Raw genomic sequence first — 21,025 nt, 5'->3', positions numbered from 1 at the left:
AGGTCAAGGCCGCAGTGAGCTATGATCGCACCACTGCACTCCAGCCTGGGTGACAGAGTGAGACCCTGCCTCAAAAAAAAATAATAATAATAATAATAAATAAAAGAGACTCCAGGGAGTTTGCTTGACCGGCACTCCCTACGAACCAAAAACAGACACCAACTCCTCCTAGGTTGGTTGGTTTTTTTTTTTTTTTTTTGAGGCAGGGTCCCACTCTGTCATCCAGGCTGGAGTGCAGTGGTGCCATCTTGGCTCACTGCAGCCTCAACCTCCCAAGCTCGAGTGATCCTCCCACCTCAGGTCCTAAAGGAAGAGTCGCTACATTGGAGACTGTTTGGACAAGGAGATCCACGGGGTAGACTTGGCGGGATTGTCCCTGGGGCAGCCTGGATCCTGAGGCTGCCCCGCCTCCTTCCTCAGCCCCTCCCTGGTCAGGCGCTCCTGGTGGGTGCGGGGGGTAGTCCAGGCTTGTCTTGCAACTGTATGTTCTCTTCAGACCCCTCCCTGGCGACGCCAGATTCACTGGGCTGGCAGATTCTGCCCCCAAACCTGTCCAACCAGTTGTTTGAGAGGAGGGGGTACCTGGGAGGGGCAGCAGGAGATGCCAGGAACAGCTTCCCCTAGCGCAGCACAGACTACAGACAGAGGAGCCTCTGGGGCTGCAGACACTGCAGACGGACGGACAGATGGACAACAGCTGGAGGCTTGGCCCGGCCATAGGGCTCTCTGCGGGACAGTCCCAGCTGCTAGTGTCACTGTTGCTGCTACTGACCCGTGTCCAGCCTGGGACAGATGTGGGTGAGTAAGGGGGGGGATTGGCACAGGGGTACCCGCTGCATCTCAGGCTGCAGGACAAACCCAAGACCTCACTTTGTTTCCAAATTCTCACACATGGCTCCTTCCTCCTTCCTTTCCCTGAGGAGAGGTTTCCAGATGTCCAGGACAATGCGTGTCCCCAGGAAGCTCTGACAAGCCCAGCCTGGGCAACATAACAAGACCCCTTTTTTTAAAAAGATTTTTTTTTTTAAGATTTTTGTTTTTAATTAGCTGGGTGTGGTGGAGTGCACCTGTAATCCCAGCTACTTGGGAGACTGAGGCGGGAGGATGGCTTGAGCCCATGCAGTGAACTATGAATGCTCCACTGCACTCCAGCCTGGGCCAAACAGCAAGACCCTGTCTCCAAAAAGAAAAGAAAAAAACTGGACAGGCTGAGAGATACAGTCCTACAATCTTTGCCCCCAACCCCAATCTCTGACTGCTCCGCTTCTCTTTCTTTTTCTTTTTTTTCTTTCTTTCTTTTTTTTTTTTTTCGAGACAGAGTCTCCCACTGTCGCCCAGGCTGGAGTACAGTGGCGCGATCTCGGCTCACCACAACCTCCGCCTCTCGGGTTCAAGCAATTCTCCTGCCTCAGCCTCCTGAGTAGCTGAGATTACAGCCGTGCACCACTATGTCTGGCTAATTTTTGTATTTTTAGTAGAAACAGGGTTTCACCATATTGGCCAGTCTGGTCTCGAACTCCTGACCTCATGATATGCCCGCCTTAGTCTCCCAAAGTGCTGGGATTACAGACGTGAGCCACAGCGCCCGGCCTCCACTTCTCTTTCTAAACATTAAGTGCCTCCTGCGCGCAGAGTGCCCTGGGCTTCAGAGAGAGGACTGAGAGCTCTAAGAAAGGAATCGTGACAATCCTTCCCCAAGGAAGACTCTAGCCTGAACCTTTGGAGTTGAGTTGAATTCAACGTAAATGAATCAAGTTGAACTGAACTGAACTGAACAGGGGCAGCTGCTGGAGACTCGCATAGAAACCCACTCCATCGTTCTGCTTCTCCTGGACCAGTATTTGGGGTTGGGGAGGTCTGAGCTCTCCAACCAGCAAGGCTGGACACAGGCCAAGTTGCCAATCCTGAGTCCCCTTTGGGGTACAGACCTGGGAAGCTTGTCCTCGTCCCCCACCCTTCCCCAGAGAGATGAGGTGGGAGTCTGAGAGGGGGACCTGGTCCTGAAGGCGAAGATCCCTTGGGGCCATGTTGGGAGGCGGCAGAGAACCAGGCAGGTTGAAGAGGACGTTCTAGACTCACTCGGAACCAAGCTCTGGCTTCAGAGCCCCCAGACCCTCTGGGCAGTCTGTGTCCCAGCCTGGGGTCTCAGCCAAGGGGACCTTCCTGTGCCATCCCCCCGACCCCTGCCAAGCCACGCATCCTCTCATCAAGCAAAACAACCTAGACCATGTGGGTGGAGCTGGAGGGACTTAAGTTGGAGGTCACTGGGCATGTCAGGAACAGAGTTCAGCCTAGGGTCAAGCTGCCCCCAAATTCCAGTTCCATCCCAACATGGCCCGGCCCGGGAGAAATGTGCCTACCGCCAGGGTGGGACCTCCCATGCCACCATTGTCCTAGACCTCCCACAGTGCCCACCCCCAGTAGGCTCCTAAGAGAGGGGCCAGGGGCTGGACTCAGGCCTCCCACCCATGCCCATGGGGCATAGAATTGCCAGGAAAGCTTCCTGGTTCATACCGGACCTGACCTCCCAGGAAGTGCCCGTAATTGGGGGCTCCCATGTTAAGTCTGGATCTGGGCGGGGGGAGACCAGAGCTGTTGGGGCTTGGTTGCCCCATTTGGCCTCTCCTCTCTGCCCTCCCCTTCCAGCTGCCCCAGAGCACATCAGCTATGTGCCCCAGCTCTCAAACGACACCCTGGCAGGGAGGCTCACCCTGTCCACCTTCACGCTGGAGCAGCCTCTAGGCCAGTTCAGCAGCCACAACATCTCTGACTTGGATACCATCTGGCTGGTGGTGGCCCTCAGCAACGGTGGGTGCTGCTGGGGCCAGGCCTCGGTTTTCCCTATGTGAAATGGGCCTGCGGGCCTAAGGGCAGTAGCGGGTGTGTTGCAGGGAGATGCAGGGAGCAGGTGCTGCAGGGGATGGGGCCAGGGAGGGCTGTCAGGCTTGGTAAGGTGAGGGTGGGATCCTGCTGTGTGACCTGTCTGACCATGGTGCCACCCTTAGCCACCCAGAGCTTCACGGCCCCACGGACAAACCAGGACATCCCTGCTCCTGCCAACTTCTCCCAGAGGGGCTACTATCTCACACTGAGGGCCAACCGGGCGCTGTACCAAGCCAGAGGCCAGCTCCATGTCCTCCGCGTCGGCAATGATACCCACTGCCAACCAACAAAAATTGGCTGCAACCATCCCCTACCAGGACCTGGCCCCTACAGGTGAGCAGCTCTGCCGGGCCCTGGCTCCTGCCCGCATGCACCCAAGCCGGAGCCTGGGGCAGCTCCTACAAGGCTCACCAGGGCCCCAGCAGGATGCCTGGGTCCCCTGCTCCTGCTTGGCCAAAGGGAAGAGGAAGCAGCAGGCAGGGGCTGGGGAGGCCTTCATGAATTACATGAATTATCCTTCTTTTCTTTTTTTTTTTTTCCTTTTCTTCTTCTTCTTCGTTTTTTTTTTTTTTTTTTTTTTTTTTTTTTTGAGATGGAGTCTTGCTCTGTGACCCAGGCTGGAGTACAGTGGTGTGATCTCGGCTCACTGCAACCTGTGCCTCCCGGGTTCAAGCGATTCTCCAGCCTCAGCCTAACGAGTAGCTGGAATTACAGGCATCTGACACCACACCCAACTAATTTTTGTATTTTTAGTAGAGACAGGGTTTCGCCATGTTGGCCAGGTACCTGCCACAATGCCTGGCTAATTTTTGTAATTTTAGTAGAGATGAGGTTTCACCATGTTGGCCAGGCGGGTCTTAACTCCTGGCTTCAAGTGATCTGCCCACCTTGGCCTCCCAAAGTGCTGGAATTACAGATGTGAGCCACCATGCCTGGCCTATCCTGCTTTTCTTGAGCAGAAGGTTCCCCACCTCAAGCCCCAGTCTCCACAGGCCGTGTGGACCACTCAGGTGGCGTCTCTCCATCCAGACAGGGTCTCCCCTCACTAAATGCTTGATTCACGCATGTTCAGTTCTGAGAGATCTAATACTCGCCCCCTACCTTTCCCAAATGAGGAAACAGAAGCCCAGAGAGGGGGAGGGACGTCACACCACTGGAAATGTCACACCTAGATTTGAACCCATTCTGTTGGGCTCTTTTGCCCCAGCCTCCGGCCCCCTCCCCGGGCTGCTCTCGCCAGGGCCTGGGACTCCAGGGGACAGACTTGCAGGCACCAAGTCTGATGGTTTCAGGACTCTGGGGGACCCCCATGGCCAATGCTGGGTCTCCCATTCAGGGTGAAGTTCCTGGTGATGAATGACGAAGGACCCGTGGCTGAAACAAAGTGGTCCAGCGACACTCGCCTGCAGCAAGGTAGGGGCCAGAGGCTCTGGTCAAACAGTAGGGGCAGGGGGCTGGGGCCTGGGGGTCCTGAGGACTGAGGATGGGCTGGGGGAACAGGTCAGCTCACCACTCAGTCAGAGGCAGCCAACCATCTTGCAAGCTGCAGGCGCCCCTCCCCCAGCCACCCCCTTCCCCCAGGCCTGGGTGGTGGTAGGGGAGGCAGGGCGGTGATTGGTCTGGATTCTGCCCAAGGGCCCCTTCCGGTCAGGTAAAATTTCTTTTCCTGCCCGCCTGTGCGGCCCCCATCACTGCCCTCAGCCCAGGCACTTCGGGCTGTCCCCGGCCCCCAGAGCCCGGGCACCGTGGTCATCATCGCCATCCTGTCTATCCTCCTGGCCGTCCTCCTCACGGTCCTCCTGGCTGTGCTCATATACACCTGGTGAGTGGACCGGGCTGAGACCGCCCATGCCTCTTGGGAGGGGCGGGGCCCTTGGGCATTAACCCCTCCTTCTCTAGTTCCTCCCCGCCCGCCCCTGCCCACCTTCCAAGCGGGCACTGTGCACCCCCTGGTGGCAGCATCTGGGATTGCAAGTGGGTGCCGCCTGCGGACACCCTAGTCGGGGAGGCGCCCAAGGAGGAGGTAAATTGCTTTCACACCAAGCTCTGAGCATTGCCTCAAGACGCCATACAGGCCGGGTGCGGTGGCTCACGCCTGTAATCCCAGCACTTTGGGAGGCTGAGGCCCGCAGATCACCTGAGGTCAGGAGTTCAAGACCGGCCTGGCCAACATAGTGAAACCCCAGCTCTACTAAAAATACAAAAAATTAGCCGGGTGTGGTGGCACGTGCTTGTAATCCCAGCTACTCAGGAGGCTGAGGAAGGAGAATGGCTTGAACCTGGGAGGTGGAGGTTGCAGTGAGCTGAGATTGCATCACTGCACTCCAACCTGGGTGACAGAGTGAAACTCCATTTAAAAAAAAAAAGGGGGGTGTCAGGGTTTCATACAGAGCTCAGGTGCCTGAGCCTGGGGCACAGAGAGTGTCCACAAGGCTTCCTAGAGAAAAGGGGAGACCTAGCCCTGGTGGGATTTGGGGAGGAGGGGGAGAGGGAGTGACTAAAAAGGGGGTGGGGAGGTGTGGGGGCAGGAGGGGCAGGAGGGGTGCATGCAGCCAGGCCAGGCCAGGGGCCCCAGGGGCCTAGCTGAGGAACTGGGCTGTATCCTGCAGCCTATGGGAGCCAGGAGTGGGTTTTGATCAGGGAAGACAGGCAGATAATGTTTGAGCGGGGTCCTGAGGTGTGGAGGGTGGAGGGGGAGAGTGATGGGGAGCAGAAGCAATGAGCTAGATTTGTGAGGTTTGAAGGAATCGCCTCAGTCCCTTTGGTTAATTCTGCCCGGCCAGTGGAGTCTCAGTTTCCCCTATGCGATGGGTCAGAGCATGCTAGCCAATGGCTGTGGGATCTCGGCCAGAGCCTTTCTTCAGCATCCATCATCTCTCCCTCTCTCCTCCCCTCCCAAGCTTCAACAGCTGCAGGAGCACTTCCCTATCAGGCCCAGAGGAGGCAGGGAGTGTGAGAAGATACACCACGCACCTCGCGTTCAGCACTCCTGCCGAGGGGGCTTCCTGAGGGGTTCCAGAGGGGCCCACGTGTCCCTCCACCTCCTCCCTGGCCCAGGCTGCAGAGCCTGGGCTGGGACACGCCCTGAAGCTTCTGGACCCTGAGAGAGATTGTTTCTTTTCTTTACTATTTTTTTTTGAGACGGAGTCTCACTCTGTTGCCAGGCTGGCGCGATCTTGGCTCACTGCAACCTCTGCCTCACGGGTTCAAGCGATTTTCCTGCTTCAGCCTCCTGAGTAGCTGGGACTACAGGCACACGCCACCATGCCCAGCTCATTTTTGTATTTTTAGTAGAGATGGGGTTTCACCATGTTGGCCAGGATGGCCTCCATCTCTTGACCTTGTGATCCGCCCGACTCGGCCTCCCAAAATGCTGGGATTACAGGCGTGAGCCATCAAGTCTGGCGAGAGAGATTGTTTCTAGATGAGGGTGGGGGCGGGTGTCCTTAGCCCAAAGCTTGTGCCAGTCTCTATCAGAAATAAATGCCCCCAACACCTCCCTGCCTGCCCGTGACATCATACACCTGGGTAGTCTTTCTGCACCACTGCCCCTGGCTCCTCCTCCTGAGGAGGTCCCCAAGGGCGTGTAGGACCAGGGCAAGGCTCAGGATCCTAGAGAAATTGTCACCTGGGGCAGGACAGGCCTCTCTGCCAGCCTTACTGTCCCTGTCTGTAAAATGAGGATGGTAACCCTGCACCCACAAGGCCACAGTAAGGCTAAACCAAGGTGAACATGCCTTGGGAACTGTGAAGACTGTGGACCCAAAGCCGGTTGCGGTGGCTCAGGCCTGTAATCCCAGCACTTTGGGAGGCTGAGGCAGGAGGATCACTTGAGCCCAGGAGTTCGAGACCAGCCTGGGCAACATGGTGAAACCCTATCTCTACAAAAATGACAAAAAATTAGCTGGGCTTGTTGGCGGACTGTGGACCTGAGATAGGTGCTCCTCTTGTCCTGCCCAGACAGCCTCCTGGTAACCAAAGGCCACGGGGCAGCATGGCTGGCACTTGCTATCTTTCCACCCAAGCATCCTCCCTGTGGCCCCTCTCCCCAGCCTGCCCCCTGTTGGCTGGAGGACTTCAAGCCCTCTGCCTCCACTTCCTCCAATCCTTTCCTAGAGTACACAAAAGGCAAAAGGCGCAGTTTCTTTTTTTTTTTTTTTGAAATGGAGTTTCACCTTATAGCCCAGGCTGGAGTGCAGTGGCACCATCATAGCTCACTGCAGTCTCTAATTCCTGGGCTCCAGTGATCCTCCCACCTCAGCCTCCTGAGAGTAGCTGGGACTACAGGCACATGACACCACGTCCGGCTAATTTTTAATTTTTTTGTAGACATGGAATCTCACTCTGTTGCCCAGGCTGGAAAGAACAGTGGTGTGATCATAGCTCATTGCAGCCTCAAACTCCTGGGTGCAAGCGATCCTCCCGCCTCAGCCTCCTGAGTAGCTTGGACTATAGGTACATGGCACCATGTCTGGGTAATTTTTAAAATTTCTTTAGAGACGGGGTCTCACTATGTTGCCCAGGCTGGTCTCGAACTCCTGGTCTCAAGTGATCCTCCTGCTGGGATTACAGGCGTGAGCCACTGTGCCCAGCTCATGCAACACTTATCATCAGGATTCCCACTCAGTGCTCGGACCCCAGGGGCCAGAGATGCCCGCGGCAAGGTTCTGCCCTCAAGGTGCCCACTGCTTTAGGGGGAGGACAGTGATACTACCACATACGAGAGAAGGAGAGGACACAACTGTCAGGGAGATGGACTGTTTGAGCTTCAGAGGCAGCATCTTGGGGAGGGGTGGCTTTGACGAAGGAGCAGGACACTTGGGCCAGGTGGACCTTGGAAGGGTGCCAGGCAGGAGGAGCAATGTGTTGCTGATGGGCAGGTAGGGGAGGGTGAGGGATGGAGAGGAGACCGGAAGACACCCTGTGCCATGTGGAGGGGCCCCGCCCTCTGGGGCAAGAGGTCAGGGAGGAGGGCGCTGGCTGGGTTCCCAGGCGCCTGCCCCTGAGAGGCGCAAATGGCCCTAATGGGGTTATTAGGTGGAGCAGATGCATCCAGCTCCTGCTGTGGAGGAAATGCTCAAATGATCTTGAAGCTACCAGGCTGGGAGAGGCAGGCAGGGGATGGGGCAGACAGGCTGCCAACCTCTGTGAGATAAGCCCTGGCCTCTCCAGAACCTTTTCAGAACAGCTATGAGCCCCAACCCTGGGGCTGAGTGACCCAAGACAGATCACTCACACTCTCTGGGCCTCAGTTTCCCCTTACATAAAAAGCAATGGTTAGGCCAGGTGCAGATGGCTCACACGTCTAATCCTAGTGCTTTGGGAGGCCGAGGTGAGAGGATTGCTTGAGACCAACAGTTCAAGTCCAGCCTGGGCAACATAGGAACACCCCATCTCTACAAAACATAAATACAAAAATTAAGGCCGGGCATGGTGGTTAAGGCCAGGCGTGGTGGCTCACACTTGGAATCCCAGCATTTTGGGAGGCAGAAGCAGGAGGATCACCTGAGGTCAGGAGTTTGAGACCAACCTGGCCAACATGGTGAAACCCCATCTCTACACAAAATACAAAAATTAGCCAGCCATGGTGGTGCATGCCTGTAATCCCTGCTACTGTGGAGGCTGAGGCAGGAGAATCACTTGAACCCAGGTGAAGGAGGTTTCAGTGAGCCCAGATCATGCCACTGCACTCCAGCCTGGGTGACAGAGAACAAGACTGTCTCAAAACAAAACAAAAGAAAAATTAGCCAGACATGGTAGTGTGAGCCTGCAGTCCCAGCTACTATGGAGGCTGAGGTGGGAGGATTGCTTGAGCCCAGGAGTTGGAGGCTGCAGTGAGCTATGATGGCACCCCTGGACACCAGCCTCTGTGACAAAGCAAGACCCTGTCTCTAAAATGAAACATTTTTAAAAGGGAAGGTGAACTGGGTGAACTCTAAGACCCTGCATTTCACAAACCCTTGCCCACACCCTGTATGCGTTGGGCCCTGGCAGGAAACAGATGGTACGCTGTCTCACAGGGCAATTGAGAGCGTTTACAAAGGTGTGGGCAGCATTAGGGGAATGGACCAGAGAGGGTGACCTGGGACTTGGCTGTAATGGGGCCCTAAGCACTCCTGGATCTGATTGCTGATGGGAGGGAGGGAGTGATGTTTCCCGGATCAGCAGGCAGTAGCCATGGGTGAGGGGCCCCGCAGGAGCAGAGGCTGTAGGTGAAAGGATGAAGCCACCAGAGGGAACTGGGCTCTGTCTTCCCGCCCCCTGATCTCATGCCAGTGCCTCCACTGGCCACACCTCACGAGAAGCAAGAGAGTGTGGGGTCTCAGTGGTGCAGTCCCTGGAGGCCAATCTGCTGGGTCAGAGCAGGACAGAGAAAGCGAAATGGACATACAGAGGCACACGCCGCTTTCATGCTGATCCAGTGGAATTAGATCCTTCCTGTTCTTTCTTTTCTTTCTTTCTTTCTTTTTTTTCCTTTTTTAGAGATGGGGTCTCACTCTGTTGCCCAGGCTGGGGTATGGTGGCGTCTTCATAGCTCACTGTAGCACTGAACTCCTGGGCTCAGGCGATCCTCCCACCTTGGCCTCCCAAAGTGCTGGGATTACAGGCACTACAGGCACCTAGCTAACTTTCTTTTTTTTTTTTTTTTTTTTTTTTTTTTTTTTTTTTTTTGTAGAGGCAGGGTCTCTGTCACCCAGGCTTGAGTGCACTGGCACGATCATAGCTCACTGCAGCCTTGAACCCCTGGGTTCAAGCAATCTTCCCACCTCAGCCTCCCAAGTAGCTGGGATTATAGGTATGTGCCACCACCCAGCTAATTTTTTTATTTTTTGTAGAGATGGGGTCTCGCCATGTTGCCCAGGCTAGTTTGGAGCTCCTGAGCTCAAGAGATGCTCCCACCTTGGCCTCCCAAAGTGCTGAAATTACAAGCATAAGCCACCATGCCTGGCCTCCCTTCCTGGCCTTCTGGTCTCCAGACTGGAGAGAGGGCCACAAAGTCCTGCCCAGACAGAGGGCTGCTAAGGCTGGGGTGGGGCTGGGGGTGTGCAGAAGGGACTCTGCAGGGGCTGACCTCTTGAGTCTCAGGGGACAGGGCAAATTTTTTTTTTTTTTTTTTTTTTTTTTGAGATGGAGTCTTGCTCTGTCGCCCAGGCTGGAGTACAATGGCACGATCTCGGCTCACTGCAATCTCCGCCTCCTGGGTTCAAGTGATTCTCATCTCTCAGCCTCCCGAGTAGCTGGGATTACAGGAGTGCACCACCATGCCCAGCTAATTTTTGTATTTTTAGTAGAGATTGGGCGGGGTGGGGGGTGGGGTGCGGGTTTCACCGTGTGGCCCAAGCTGGTCTCAAACTCCTGACCTCAAGTGATCCTCCCGCTTCAGCCTCCCCAGGTGCTGGGATTACAGGCATGAGCCACCGCACCCAGCGGGGACAGGACAATTTTGCCAGCTGGAGAAGGGGTGGCCCCCAAATGTCCCCTTCACCACCCTCCTGCCCCTTCCTTCAGAACACTTTTTCCCTGAAGCCCTCCTGGGTAGCCCCCTACCCACATGCCTCAGCATTGGGAGGTGGGGAGTGTGGGGGTCCCCCTTGCTCCTCAGCCCCATTTGGAGTAATGTCCTATGCAGCTGAGCTCACAACTCCTCCTCCACCTGTCCCTCCACCCGGTGTCACTGGCAATTGCTCACTTCCTGGGCCTGCACCCACTCAGCTCCCCTATCCCTGGGCACCAGCCTCAGCCAGCTCCCATGTGGACTAATGACCCTTGTCCCTCCCCTCAGCTGCCTCTCTTTTTTCTTTTTTTTTGTTTTTGAGACAGAGTCTGGCTCTGTCACCCAGGCTGGAGTGCAGTGGCGCGATCTTGACTCATTGCAACCTCCACCTCCTGGGTTCAAGCGATTCTCGTGCCTCACCCTCCTGAATAGCTGGGATTACAGGCACCCGCCACCATGCCCGGCTGATTTTTGTATTTTGGTAGAGACGGGGTTTCACCATGTTGGCCAGGCTGGTCTCGAACTCCCGACCTCAGGTGATCCTCCCGCCTCAGCCTCCCAAAGTGCTGGGATTACAGGCGTGAGGCAGCTCGCCCGGCAACCCTCAGCTGCCTCTCATATGTCCTTGACCCCCTGGCCATCTCCGACCAGACATCCAGGAGGCCCCTCCTGCCAATATGCTTCCCCGGCAGCCGAGCCCAAAGCTGCCTCCAGCCCTGCACCTTGTCTTGGTTCCCGGGGTGCTCCCTTTCCCAGGCTGAAGCCTGGACAGCCCCAGGCAACCTCTCTCCCTGACCACAGTACCACCCGGCCACATGCCACACTGCTTTCTACAGCAGACACCGCCTGGCCACAAAGACTTAAGCCACTTCCTTGGGTCCTGCTCAGTGCTGAGCCCAGAGCCCAATCTCAGGGACTGGGAGAAAGCCCAGTACATGGCCAGTGGGATTCTCCTGATGAAAATCCCAGCCATGCGAGGCTGGCTTCTCCAGGTTCTCTGGGGCCTGTGAGTCCAGGGCTGGCTGGAGGGAAAGCCCCTGGCCCCTTAAAGCCACTGATCATGTTCCCAGAGAGGGATCCTGAGAATCCCCTGGGAGAGAAAATGTCGGAGCCCCAGTCCTGGCACCCCCCTGACCGGCTTGGGCCTCAGCCTCCTCATCCATGAAAAGAATGGACAAGAGGGGTCTAGGTGTGGTGGCTCACGCCTGTAATCCCAGCACTTTGGGAGGCCGAGGCAGGTGGATCACGAGGTCAGGAGTTCAAGACCAGCCTGGTCAACATGGCAAAACCCTGTCTCTACTAAAAATACAAAAATTAGCCGGGTGTGGTGGTGCACGCCTGTAGTTCCAGCTATTTAGGAGGCTGAGGCAGGAGGATCACTGGAACCCGAGAGGCAGAAGTTGCAGTGAGCTGAGATTGTGCCACGGCACTCCAGCCTGGGCAATAGAGCCAGACTCCATCTTAAAAAAAAAAAAAAAGGAGGGACAAGAGGCACCAGAAGCTCCTGTCTAGGTCTGGGCCTCCCTCAGGTCACTCAGTTCTCCCCCATTCATTCATTCATTCACTCACTCACTCACTCACTCATTCCCACACTCTGCAGCCACTGACTTCAGCTAGCCATGCTGGATGCTAAGACATAGAGTCCCGGCCATCAAGGCCAGTCCATCTCAGTGGCATCTAGACATGCACAGAGATGACCAGGGAGCCCCTAAGGGACAGAGAGGCACACCCTGCCTCCTGATCCCATCTGGGGGCTGCATGAAGGAGGGGTACAGGTGTGGCCTTGAAGGCTGGGTAAGGGGCTGGGAGGGCTTTAGGGGCATTCCAGGGGGCAGGCACAGAGCTGGAGGCTCTGCCGGGCACACCCACAGGGGAGCAATGGCTGGAGGGTGACATGGACTGCAGGGTGTGGCCGCGGCAGCCCAGCTCTTAAGGGGACAGCCTGGGAAAACAGACTTAGGGACAATGATCTTGAGCCATGAAATGATGTCCAGTGCCCCTCGTGCCACCTGACATCAGCCTGATTAATGAACAAACAGAAGAGGAAGCAGGGGACCTGTGTGTCCCTCTCTCTGCTTTTCTGTCTTTCTCTGTGCCCCCTCTCTTATGTCTCTCACGCTGTCTCTTGTCCTTGTTTTTAACTCTGACACGCCGTGGGAACTCGGCTCACTTCCTAGGGGGAAGCTGTCTGGACTGGCCCAGAGATGGGCACCACCATTTCCCAATAAACACAAGATAAAATCAGAGAGCTGGCGTCAGTTCCACGGCTGGACTCAGTGGGGAAAAGGGCAAAAAGCAGCAGAAATAAGAGCAGGGAAAGAACAGGGGCTGGGTGCAATGGGTCCCATCTGTAATCCCAGCGCTTTGGGAGGCCTAGGTGGGAGGATCGCTTGAGCCCAGAAGTTCAAGACCAGCCTGGGCAATATACGGAGACCCCCATCTCTAAAAAAGTTTTAAAAATTAGCTGGGCATGGTAGTGTGCATCTGTGGTCCCAGCTACTCAGGAGGCCGAGGTGTGAGGATCGCTTGAGCCCAGGAGGTCGAGGCTGCAGTGAGCTATGATTGCATCACTGCACTCCAGCCCGGGCACAGAGCAAGACCCTGAGACCTTGTCAGAAAGAAATAAAGAGAGAAAGAGAGAGGAGAGGGAGAGGGAGAGAGAGAAAGATGAAAGAAAGAAAGAAAAGGAAAGAAAGAGGAAAGAGGAAGGAAGGAGAGGGGAAGAAAGGAAGGAGAGGGGAAGGAAGGAAGGAGAGGGGAAGGAAGGAAGGAGAGGGGAAGGAAGGAAGGAGAGGGGAAGGAAGGAGGGGAAGGAAGGAAGGAGAGAGGGGAAGGAAGGAGAGGGGAAGGAAGGAGAGGGGAAGGAAGGAAGGAGAGAGGGGAAGGAAGGAGAGGGGAAGGAAGGAAGGAGAGGGGAAGGAAGGAGGGAGAGGGGAAGGAAGGAGGGGAAGGAAGGAAGGAGAGGGGAAGGAAGGAGGGGAAGGAAGGAAGGAGAGAGGGGAAGGAAGGAGAGGGGAAGGAAGGAGAGGGGAAGGAAGGAGAGGGGAAGGAAGGAGAGGGGAAGGAAGGAAGGAGAGGGGAAGGAAGGAGAGAGAAAGAGGAAGGAAGGAAGGAGGGAAGGGAAGGAAAGGGGGGGAGGGGAGGAGAGGGAGAAAAGAAAGGAAAAAGAACAAGTGGATATCAGGGGACAGAAACCATTCGCAGCCCATCCCTCGGCAGATGCAGAGGGAGTCAGCCTGGAACCCCCACCCCTGCTGGCTGTGCCCCACCGCTGTCTCCACACCCCAGCCCTTCCTCCAGACACCCAGCCGTCCACTGCAGCAGGAGCACAGGTGCCCCAAGGGGACCACTGTTGGAAACCAGGCAGCCCTCCACTCACCCACACAGTGTGTTTCTGCACCCCCTCTTGGACATGGGAGCCGGGGCGCTCTTGGAAATAAGGGTTTACCTGAGGGGTCTGAAGACTTGGGCAGTGGGGGGCTGTGAAGCCTCGGGGAGGGAATCAGCTTGTCCAAGAGTCTGGGGCAGCGAGTGGGCGGGGGCTACCCGGTCTGACCTCATCAAAGTAACCTTCCTGGGGGATATTTCCATTGCAGGGTCACAAAAAGGCAAGGGCTATGGTTCGAGAGAGGGGTCTCTCTGGGGTCCCAGCCACCCTGCTGTGGGGGCCCTTCCCAAGCAGGACACTCCAGGCAAAGGGGATGGCTTCCCCTTGCTCCCAGGACCCATAGGTGAGGTCCTGGCTGAAATGCAGACTGTCCCCAGATGCCCCTGGGGACTTGTAGGGATTTGGGGGATTCAGTGTTGCAGGAGCTGGAACCCCTGCTTGCTGGACGGGTTTGAGCTGTGCTGTCAGGCCCAAGGCTCCTGGGTCTCCAGGATGGTGCATGAGGGCTCACACCAGCTGCTCCCTGCCACCCTTCCCCCACCTCCCACCCCTTCTCCTGGAGCCCTAGTCCTCTGGTCCTCCAAGCTCAGCTTCAAATGCTTCCACCACTTCTGTCTCTTCTACCTCGAGTGGTTTGTCAACCTCCAAATCACACGGAATTCAAGAATATCTCAAATATCGACCAGGTGCGGTGTCTCACACCTGTAATGCCAGCGCTTTGGGAGGCCGAGGCGGGTAGATCACCTGAGGTCAGGAGTTCGAGACCAGCCTGGCCAACTTGGTGAAACTCTGTCTCTACTAAAAATACAAAAATTAGCCGGGCGTGGTGGTGGGCGCCTGTAATCCCATCTACTTGGGAGGCTGAGGCAGGAGAATCTCTTGAACCAGAGAGGTGGAGATTGCAATGAGCCAAGATTGTGCCACTGCACTCCAGCCTGGGCAACAGAGTGAGACTCTGTCTCAACAACAACAACAACAAAAAGAATATCTCGAATACAAAAATTAGCTGGCCGTGGTAGTTTACACCTGTAATCCGAGCTACTCAGGAGGCTGAGGCAGTAGAATCTCTTGAACCTGGGAGGCAGAGGTTGCACTGAGCTGAGATAGCGCCACTGCACTCCAGCCTGGGTGACAGAGCAAGACGTCATCTCAAAAAAAAAAAAAAAAAAAAGTATATCGAATACAAAGGAATATCTTGAATACAAAAATTAGCTGGGCATGGTGGCACACGCCTGTAATCCTAGCTACTCAAGAGGTTGAGACAGGAGAATCGCTTGAACCCAGGTGTTGGAGGTTGCACTGAGCTGAGATTGCGCCACTGCACTCCAGCCTGGGTGACAAAGTGAGACTGTGTCTCAAAAAATAAATAAAATACAAAATTAAAAGAAAGATTATCTCCTGGCCACCCATGGTGCAGGCTGTAATCTGTCTCTGCTGGGGTGAAGGGACGGAGGGAGACAGATGAGAAATGAGAACACAGACCTGGAGACTCAGACCACCCATGCCAGCTACCCAGGTCACTTCAGCCCAGCCCAGGGAGCCTCTGCCCAGCACAAGCCTCATGCACAGTAGCAGTGTTAAGATGGGCCCTTGGGCCGGGTACAGTGGCTCACACCTGTAATCTCAGCACTTTGGGAAGCTGAGGTGGGTGGATCACTTGAGGTCCGGAGTTCGAGACCAGCCTGGCCAACATGGCGAAACCCTTGTCTCTACTAAATATACAAAAATTAACTGGGCGTGGTGGTGAGTGCCTGTAATCCCAGCTATTCGGGAGCCTGAGGCAGGGGAATTGCTTGAACTCGGGAGGCGGAGGTTGCAGTGAGCTGAGATCGCACCATTGTACGACAGAGCAAGACTCCGTCTCAAAAAAACAATAAAAAGAATTGCTGGAGGAGGGAAGTGAGGGGCGGCTGGCGGGGGACTGCTGGGCTGGTACAGAGGGAGTCAAGGATCCCTGAGAGAGAGGCAGGGGTGTTCAGCTCTCCCACCTCTGCTGGCTGAACTTGCAGAGCCTCCTTGGTGACCGAGCTGGTGCAGAGACTCTGCTCAGGACAACACCCTTGCTTGGGACCCCCACATCTCTGGCCCCAGCAGCAGCCCTTGGGGGGGTCCCTTTATCTTCCTCCACTCCTACCCAGGCTTCCTCAGCAGGAGATGAGGCAGGACATTTCCACTCCCTTTCTGGAAGGTTCAGAAGGTTAATGAGAGCTAAGCACGTAAGTCCATTTAGGGGGATGAACTTCTGGGAAGAGAGGAACCTGGGTCTGGGCTGACGGCCAAGGGCGGGCTGGGTGACGGTCCCTCTGATCACGGAGCCTGTCCACCCGCTGCCCAGGGCCCTGCCTCGACCCCTCTGACCAGCCACCGAGCCCCGGAGGGATCTCCATGAATGTCAGAGACATTGACTGGAGGCCTTATCTCCAGTGGGAGACCCCTTCTCTTCCCACCATGGGCCGGTTCCAGCCTGGGCTGTGCAGGAAGTGACCTCTCAGGGCCTGGGAAGGGTGTGGCCAATGGTTCTTGGTTGTACTCAACTCATCTGCCTTGGGTCTAAGGCTGGGGTGAATGGAAGGGCCCACCTGGACCCTGGAGGGACACCAGGCTCGTACTAAGATCCCAAAAAGTGAAAAGCTTTCCCCAGGCCCAAGCAGAGAAACTGGACCTTGAAGCTACATCTCTGGACTTAGTCCTCAAAGTAGGAGACATTTGCCTCTAAGCTGTTCTCTCCCACCCCACCTTTCTGTGAGCCACCGGTTCCCTGTTGTCCACATCAAGCTGTGTGCTGGGCACTGGGTGCAGGAATAGCTTGACCACAGTCTCTATCCTGGGGGTAAAGGGGTGGCCAGCCCACAGAGGGGTGGACTGCAAACAGACAGTCCCAAAGTGCCATGAGAGAAACTCTCAGGGCCTGGGCGTGATGGTTCATGCCTGGAATCCCAGCACTTTGGGAGGCCGAGGTGGGTGGATCAGTTGAGGTCAGGAGTTCGAGACCAGCCTGGCCAATAAGGTGAAACTCCATCTCTACTAAAAATAATAAATAAATAAATAAATACATACATACAAAAATTAGCCGGGCATGGTGGCACGCACCTGTAAACCCAGCTACTTGGGAGGCTGAGGCAGGAGAATCACTTGAACCCCAGAGGCAGAGGCTGAAGTGAGCCAAGATTGCATCACTGCATTCCAGCCTGGGTGACAGAGCGAGACTCCATCTCAAAAAAAAAGAGAGAGAGAGACAGAGAGAGGCTCTCAGCCTGCAGGAAAGGGCTCTCTCCTTGTTGGCCAACCCAGTGGGCCCTTTAGCTGTGACGGGTGTGCCCTGGGCCCACCAGGACAGGAGCAAGGTCAGGAGGGCTGCTCTGCTCTGCAAAACAGAGGCTGATGGATCTGAAGTTTCTGCTACTGGGAGAATAAAGGGAGGTGAAGGAGACACGTGGTAGGTCCCCTGGGAAGGTGGTGGGAACGCGTGTGAAATGCTCGGAGAGGCACAGTAAGAACCAGCCTGTTTAGAATCCAGTGTTCTACGCCTGCCCCAGGCCCCAGCAATTCTGCTTCTAGACATCTCCCCATGAGAAATGAGCACTGAGCCTCCCAAACAGGTCTTTTGGGAGGCCAAGGGGAGCGGATCACTTGAGGTCAGGAGTTTGAGACCAGCCTGGCCAACATGGCAAAACCCTGTCTCTACTAAAAATACAAAAATTAGCCAGGCCTGGTGGTGGGTGCCTGTAGTCCCAGCTACTCAGGAGGCTGAGGCAGGAGAATCGCTTGAACCCGGGAGGTGAAGGCTGCATTGAGCCAAGACTGCGCCATTGCACTCCAGCCTGGGCCACAGAGTGAGACTCCGTCTCAAAAAAAAAAAAAAAGACGTGCAAGAACATTCAGATCAGCCTTCTTCATAACAGACCCAAACAGGAAACAACAGACGTTCATCCACAGGCTAGTGAAGAGGCAGGTTGTGAGGCCTCCGCCCACACTATAGAATGCTATTCAGCAACATGGGTGACTCCCCTGCATGTAACATTGGCAAAGAAGCCAGGCACAAGCAAATATACACTGTAGGATTCCATTTATATAAAGAGCAAAAGCAGGCAGGAGGGCCGGGTGGGCACAGTGGCTCATGCCTGTAATCCCAGCACTTTGGGAGGCCAGTTGTGGGGGGTGAATCGCTTGAGCCCAGGAGTTTGAGACCAGCTTGGGCAACATAGCAAGACCCCATCTTAAAAAAAATAAAAAATTAGCCGGGCGTGGTGGTGCAGGCCTGTCATCCCAGCTTCTCAGGAGGCTGAGGCAGGAGGATCACTTGAGCCCAGAAGTTGGAGGCTGCAGTGAGCTGTGATTGTGCCACTGCACTCCAGTCTGGGCAACAGAGTGAGACCCTATCTCAAAAAAGCAGGTGGGAGTAATCCATGGCAATAAATTGGGATAGAAGTTATTCCTGGAGGTGGTGATGACTGGTATGGGACACAAGGAAGCCACCTGGGGCTGGGAATGTTCTAGTTCTTGATCTGGGAGATGGTCATGCAGTCGTAGGCCTGTGTAAGACTTCCTCGAGCTGTCCACATAAGATTTGTGCACTTTAGCTGAATGTGGTGGCTTACACCTGGAATCCTAGCACTTTGAGAGGCTGAGGTGGGCAGATTGCTAGAAGCCAGGAGTTCGAGACCAGCCTGAGCAACATAGTGAGCCCCCGACTCTAAAAAAAAAATTTTTTTTAAATTATCTGAGCATGCTGGCATGCACCTGTAGTCCCAGCTACTTAGGAGGCCGAGGTGGAAAGATTGCTTGGGCCCAGGAGATTGAGGCTGCAGTGAGCTATGATCACACCACTTCACTCCAGCCTGGACAACAGAGCGAGACCCTATCTCAAAAAAATAAAATATTTGTGCAGTTCTCTGTATGGAAAATGTCCACGTCTATCCAGCAAGCATCCATGGAGTAGTCCGGAGAATTGTGGGTTAGCAAGACACTGGGTGGCGTCAGGCACTGGAGGGATGGGGGAACAGCCATGCAGAAGATCCCAGGCAGAGCCAAGGCAGAGATGCAGGGGGATGGTGGGGGGCCTACTGGGGGCGGCTAAGTGGTGGGGGGACACCAGTGATCCAAGGGCTGGGGGCATCTAGAGGCCAGGGTTCCAGTTACCCACAGTGCCCAGGATCTGTGGGAGTAGTGGATGGGGGAGTAGTGGATGGGCAAGGGTCAAGCTGAAAAACAAGAGCCATCACCCTCACCCTCCCATGCCCCCACTGTGGCTCCATCCTGGCTCCTGGTTCTCATCAGCCGAGCCAGGGCCCTTTCCCCGGCTGGGGGTGGCCATGGCGCCAGAAGCCACGATAGGTTTACGTTCCAGCCGCAGCTGCACTGGCCCCATCCCAAGTCCCCTCGCTTGCACACACATTTTTCTCCTTGTGGAGTCAGAAGAGGCCTGGCCAGGTCCTGCACAGGGTTCTGGAGGCGAGAGTCCCCTTGGAATCACGTTGTCTCCCCCAGCCCGGGGCCGTCTCTGCTTGGGGAGTGCCCTCAGAGCTGCACCTGGACTCTTTCCCCCACTTCCCAGCCCTTCCTCCTGTTCTTTCTCCCAGCCCCAGCTCTTCTCCTTCAAGCCCAGCTCAGGTGCCGCCTCTTCCAGGAAGCCCCCTGGGGCCATCTCCAGTCTCAGTGGGAGCAGTGTGTCCTTGGTTGCTCCCAGAGTCTATAGCAGAGATCTGGACCCAAGACTCTGGACTCCCAGCTTTGGGCTGGCAGGTAACACCCACTCCTGGGGCTTCACTTGCCTTGCTACGTGTCAGTTTCTCACTTTGAGGGGGGCAGCAGTATTCACCCACAGGAGCTGGGGCTGAGGGGATTAAGGGACTGCAGCTCCAGGAGGCCTCAGAGGAAAGGGTACAGGTGGGATGCAGTGGCTCACAGCTCTAATCCCAGCACTTTGGGAGGCCAAGGTGGGAGGATGGCTCAAGTCCAGGAGTTGGAGACCAACCTGGGCAACACAGTGAGACATCATCTCTACAAAAAATTTAGAAGTTTTTTTCTTTTTCTTTTCTTTTTTTTTAATTATTTTTTTTTGAGACAGAGTCTTACTCTGTCACTCAGGCACTCTGTCATCTCAGCTCACTGCAACCTCCACCTCCCAGGGTCAAGTGATTCTTGTGCCTCAGCCTCCGGAGTAGCTGGGGTTACAGGCATGAGCCATCATGCCCAGCCCTCCAAAAAGAAAAACAACAACAACAACAACAATTTTGGCCGGGCACGGTGGCTCACACCTGTAATCCCAGCACCTTGGGAGGCCGAGGATCACTTGAGGTCAGTAGTTGGAGACCAGCCTGGCCAACATGGTGAAACCCCGTCTCTGCTAAAAACACACAAAAAAATTAGCTGGGTATGGTGGCAGGTGCCTGTGATCCCAGCTACTTGGGAGGCTGAGGCAGGAGAATTGCTTGAACCTGGGAGGCAGAGGAGGCAATGAGCCAAGACCACGCCGCTGCACTACAGCCTGGGGAACAGAGCGAGACTCTGTGTCAAAAAACAAACAAACAAACAAAAATTTTAAAAGAAAGAAAAAAGGGAAAGGAGAGCATCAGAGTCTAAGACCACACAGAAACCCTCTCTTTACTGCAGGGCTGAAGCCCTCCTGGCAGCCATGCCCTGCTCACTTTTGGGATACCCATGGACTCAGGGCACGTCCTAAGGTGACACCTGTCACCAGCCCTATGCCTGCCTCTGTCCACCTTCGCCTCTGCTGGAGACTATTCTCAGACACCCCTGAGATGCCCAGAGGGGACCTGCAACCTCTTCCCACCCCACCTCCCACAAGGGGTCCCTGGGAAAACTGGGGGCAACATTCCCCCCACCCTCACCCCTACTTCAGTCTGGGTGTTCAGAGCAGCCCTCTCTGTCTCTGAATTTTCTCTTTTTTTCCTTTTGGAGACGGAGTCTCACTCTGTCACCAAGGCTGGAATGCAGTGGCGCAATCTCAGCTCACTGCAACCTCCATGTCCCGGGTTCAAGCGATTCTCACACTTCAGCCTCCCAAGTAGCTGGGATTATAGGTTCACGCCACCACTCCTGGCCTCTGAATTTTCTCTCTTGGTGTTTTTTGTTTGTTTGTTTGTTTGTTTGACAGAGTTTTGCTCTTGTTGCCCAGGCTGGAGTGTAATGGCTCTATCTCCGCTCACTGCAACCTCCGCCTCCCAGGTTCAAGCGATTCTCCTGCCTCAGCCTCCCGAGTAACTGGGATCACAGGCACCTGCCACCACACCTGGCTA

The 21,025-nt window shown here is 55.4% G+C and overlaps 3 protein-coding genes across 4 annotated transcripts in view; all 3 read left to right on the top strand.

Moving 5' to 3' along the window:
- Positions 1-21,025, top strand: part of LOC742087 (ras GTPase-activating protein 4) — a 101,220-nt gene that overhangs the window by 39,748 nt on the left and 40,447 nt on the right. The window lies entirely within an intron of this gene.
- The window catches only part of LOC100610062 (DNA-directed RNA polymerase II subunit RPB11-b2), a 51,787-nt gene that overhangs the window by 28,342 nt on the left and 2,420 nt on the right, over positions 1-21,025 (top strand). Inside the window, exons 5-9 of one of the 2 annotated variants that reach the window (XR_010158917.1) lie at positions 2,647-2,808; positions 3,006-3,216; positions 4,220-4,296; positions 4,585-4,705; positions 19,346-19,508. The gene's annotated coding sequence lies outside the window, so the exon portion shown is untranslated. Of the gene's footprint in view, positions 1-2,646; positions 2,809-3,005; positions 3,217-4,219; positions 4,297-4,584; positions 4,706-5,783; positions 6,381-19,345; positions 19,509-21,025 lie in introns of those variants that run through there. The other variant, XR_010158916.1, reaches the window with a different exon arrangement.
- Positions 237-6,380, top strand: LOC101057620 (uroplakin-3b-like protein 1). Its single transcript, XM_063815483.1, has 6 exons — positions 237-798; positions 2,647-2,808; positions 3,006-3,216; positions 4,220-4,296; positions 4,585-4,705; positions 5,784-6,380. Exons 1-6 carry the CDS (start codon positions 687-689, stop codon positions 5,890-5,892), a joined length of 792 nt encoding a protein of 263 aa, XP_063671553.1. The 5' UTR covers positions 237-686; the 3' UTR covers positions 5,893-6,380.

Source organism: Pan troglodytes, chromosome 6, assembly GCF_028858775.2.
Source record: "Pan troglodytes isolate AG18354 chromosome 6, NHGRI_mPanTro3-v2.0_pri, whole genome shotgun sequence".
In the NCBI taxonomy this organism is placed as follows: domain Eukaryota; kingdom Metazoa; phylum Chordata; class Mammalia; order Primates; family Hominidae; genus Pan; species Pan troglodytes.
This window is presented reverse-complemented; position numbering and strand designations above follow the sequence as displayed.

Excerpts from the sequence above, each read along its gene's own strand:
- LOC101057620 (XM_063815483.1), top strand. The coding sequence starts at position 687 with ATGGACAACAGCTGGAGGCTTGGCCCGGCCATAGGGCTCTCTGCGGGA. Across the intron at positions 799-2,646 it reads CCAGCCTGGGACAGATGTGG|CTGCCCCAGAGCACATCAGC; the intron begins GTGAGTAAGGGG and ends CTCCCCTTCCAG. Across the intron at positions 3,217-4,219 it reads CCAGGACCTGGCCCCTACAG|GGTGAAGTTCCTGGTGATGA; the intron begins GTGAGCAGCTCT and ends TCTCCCATTCAG.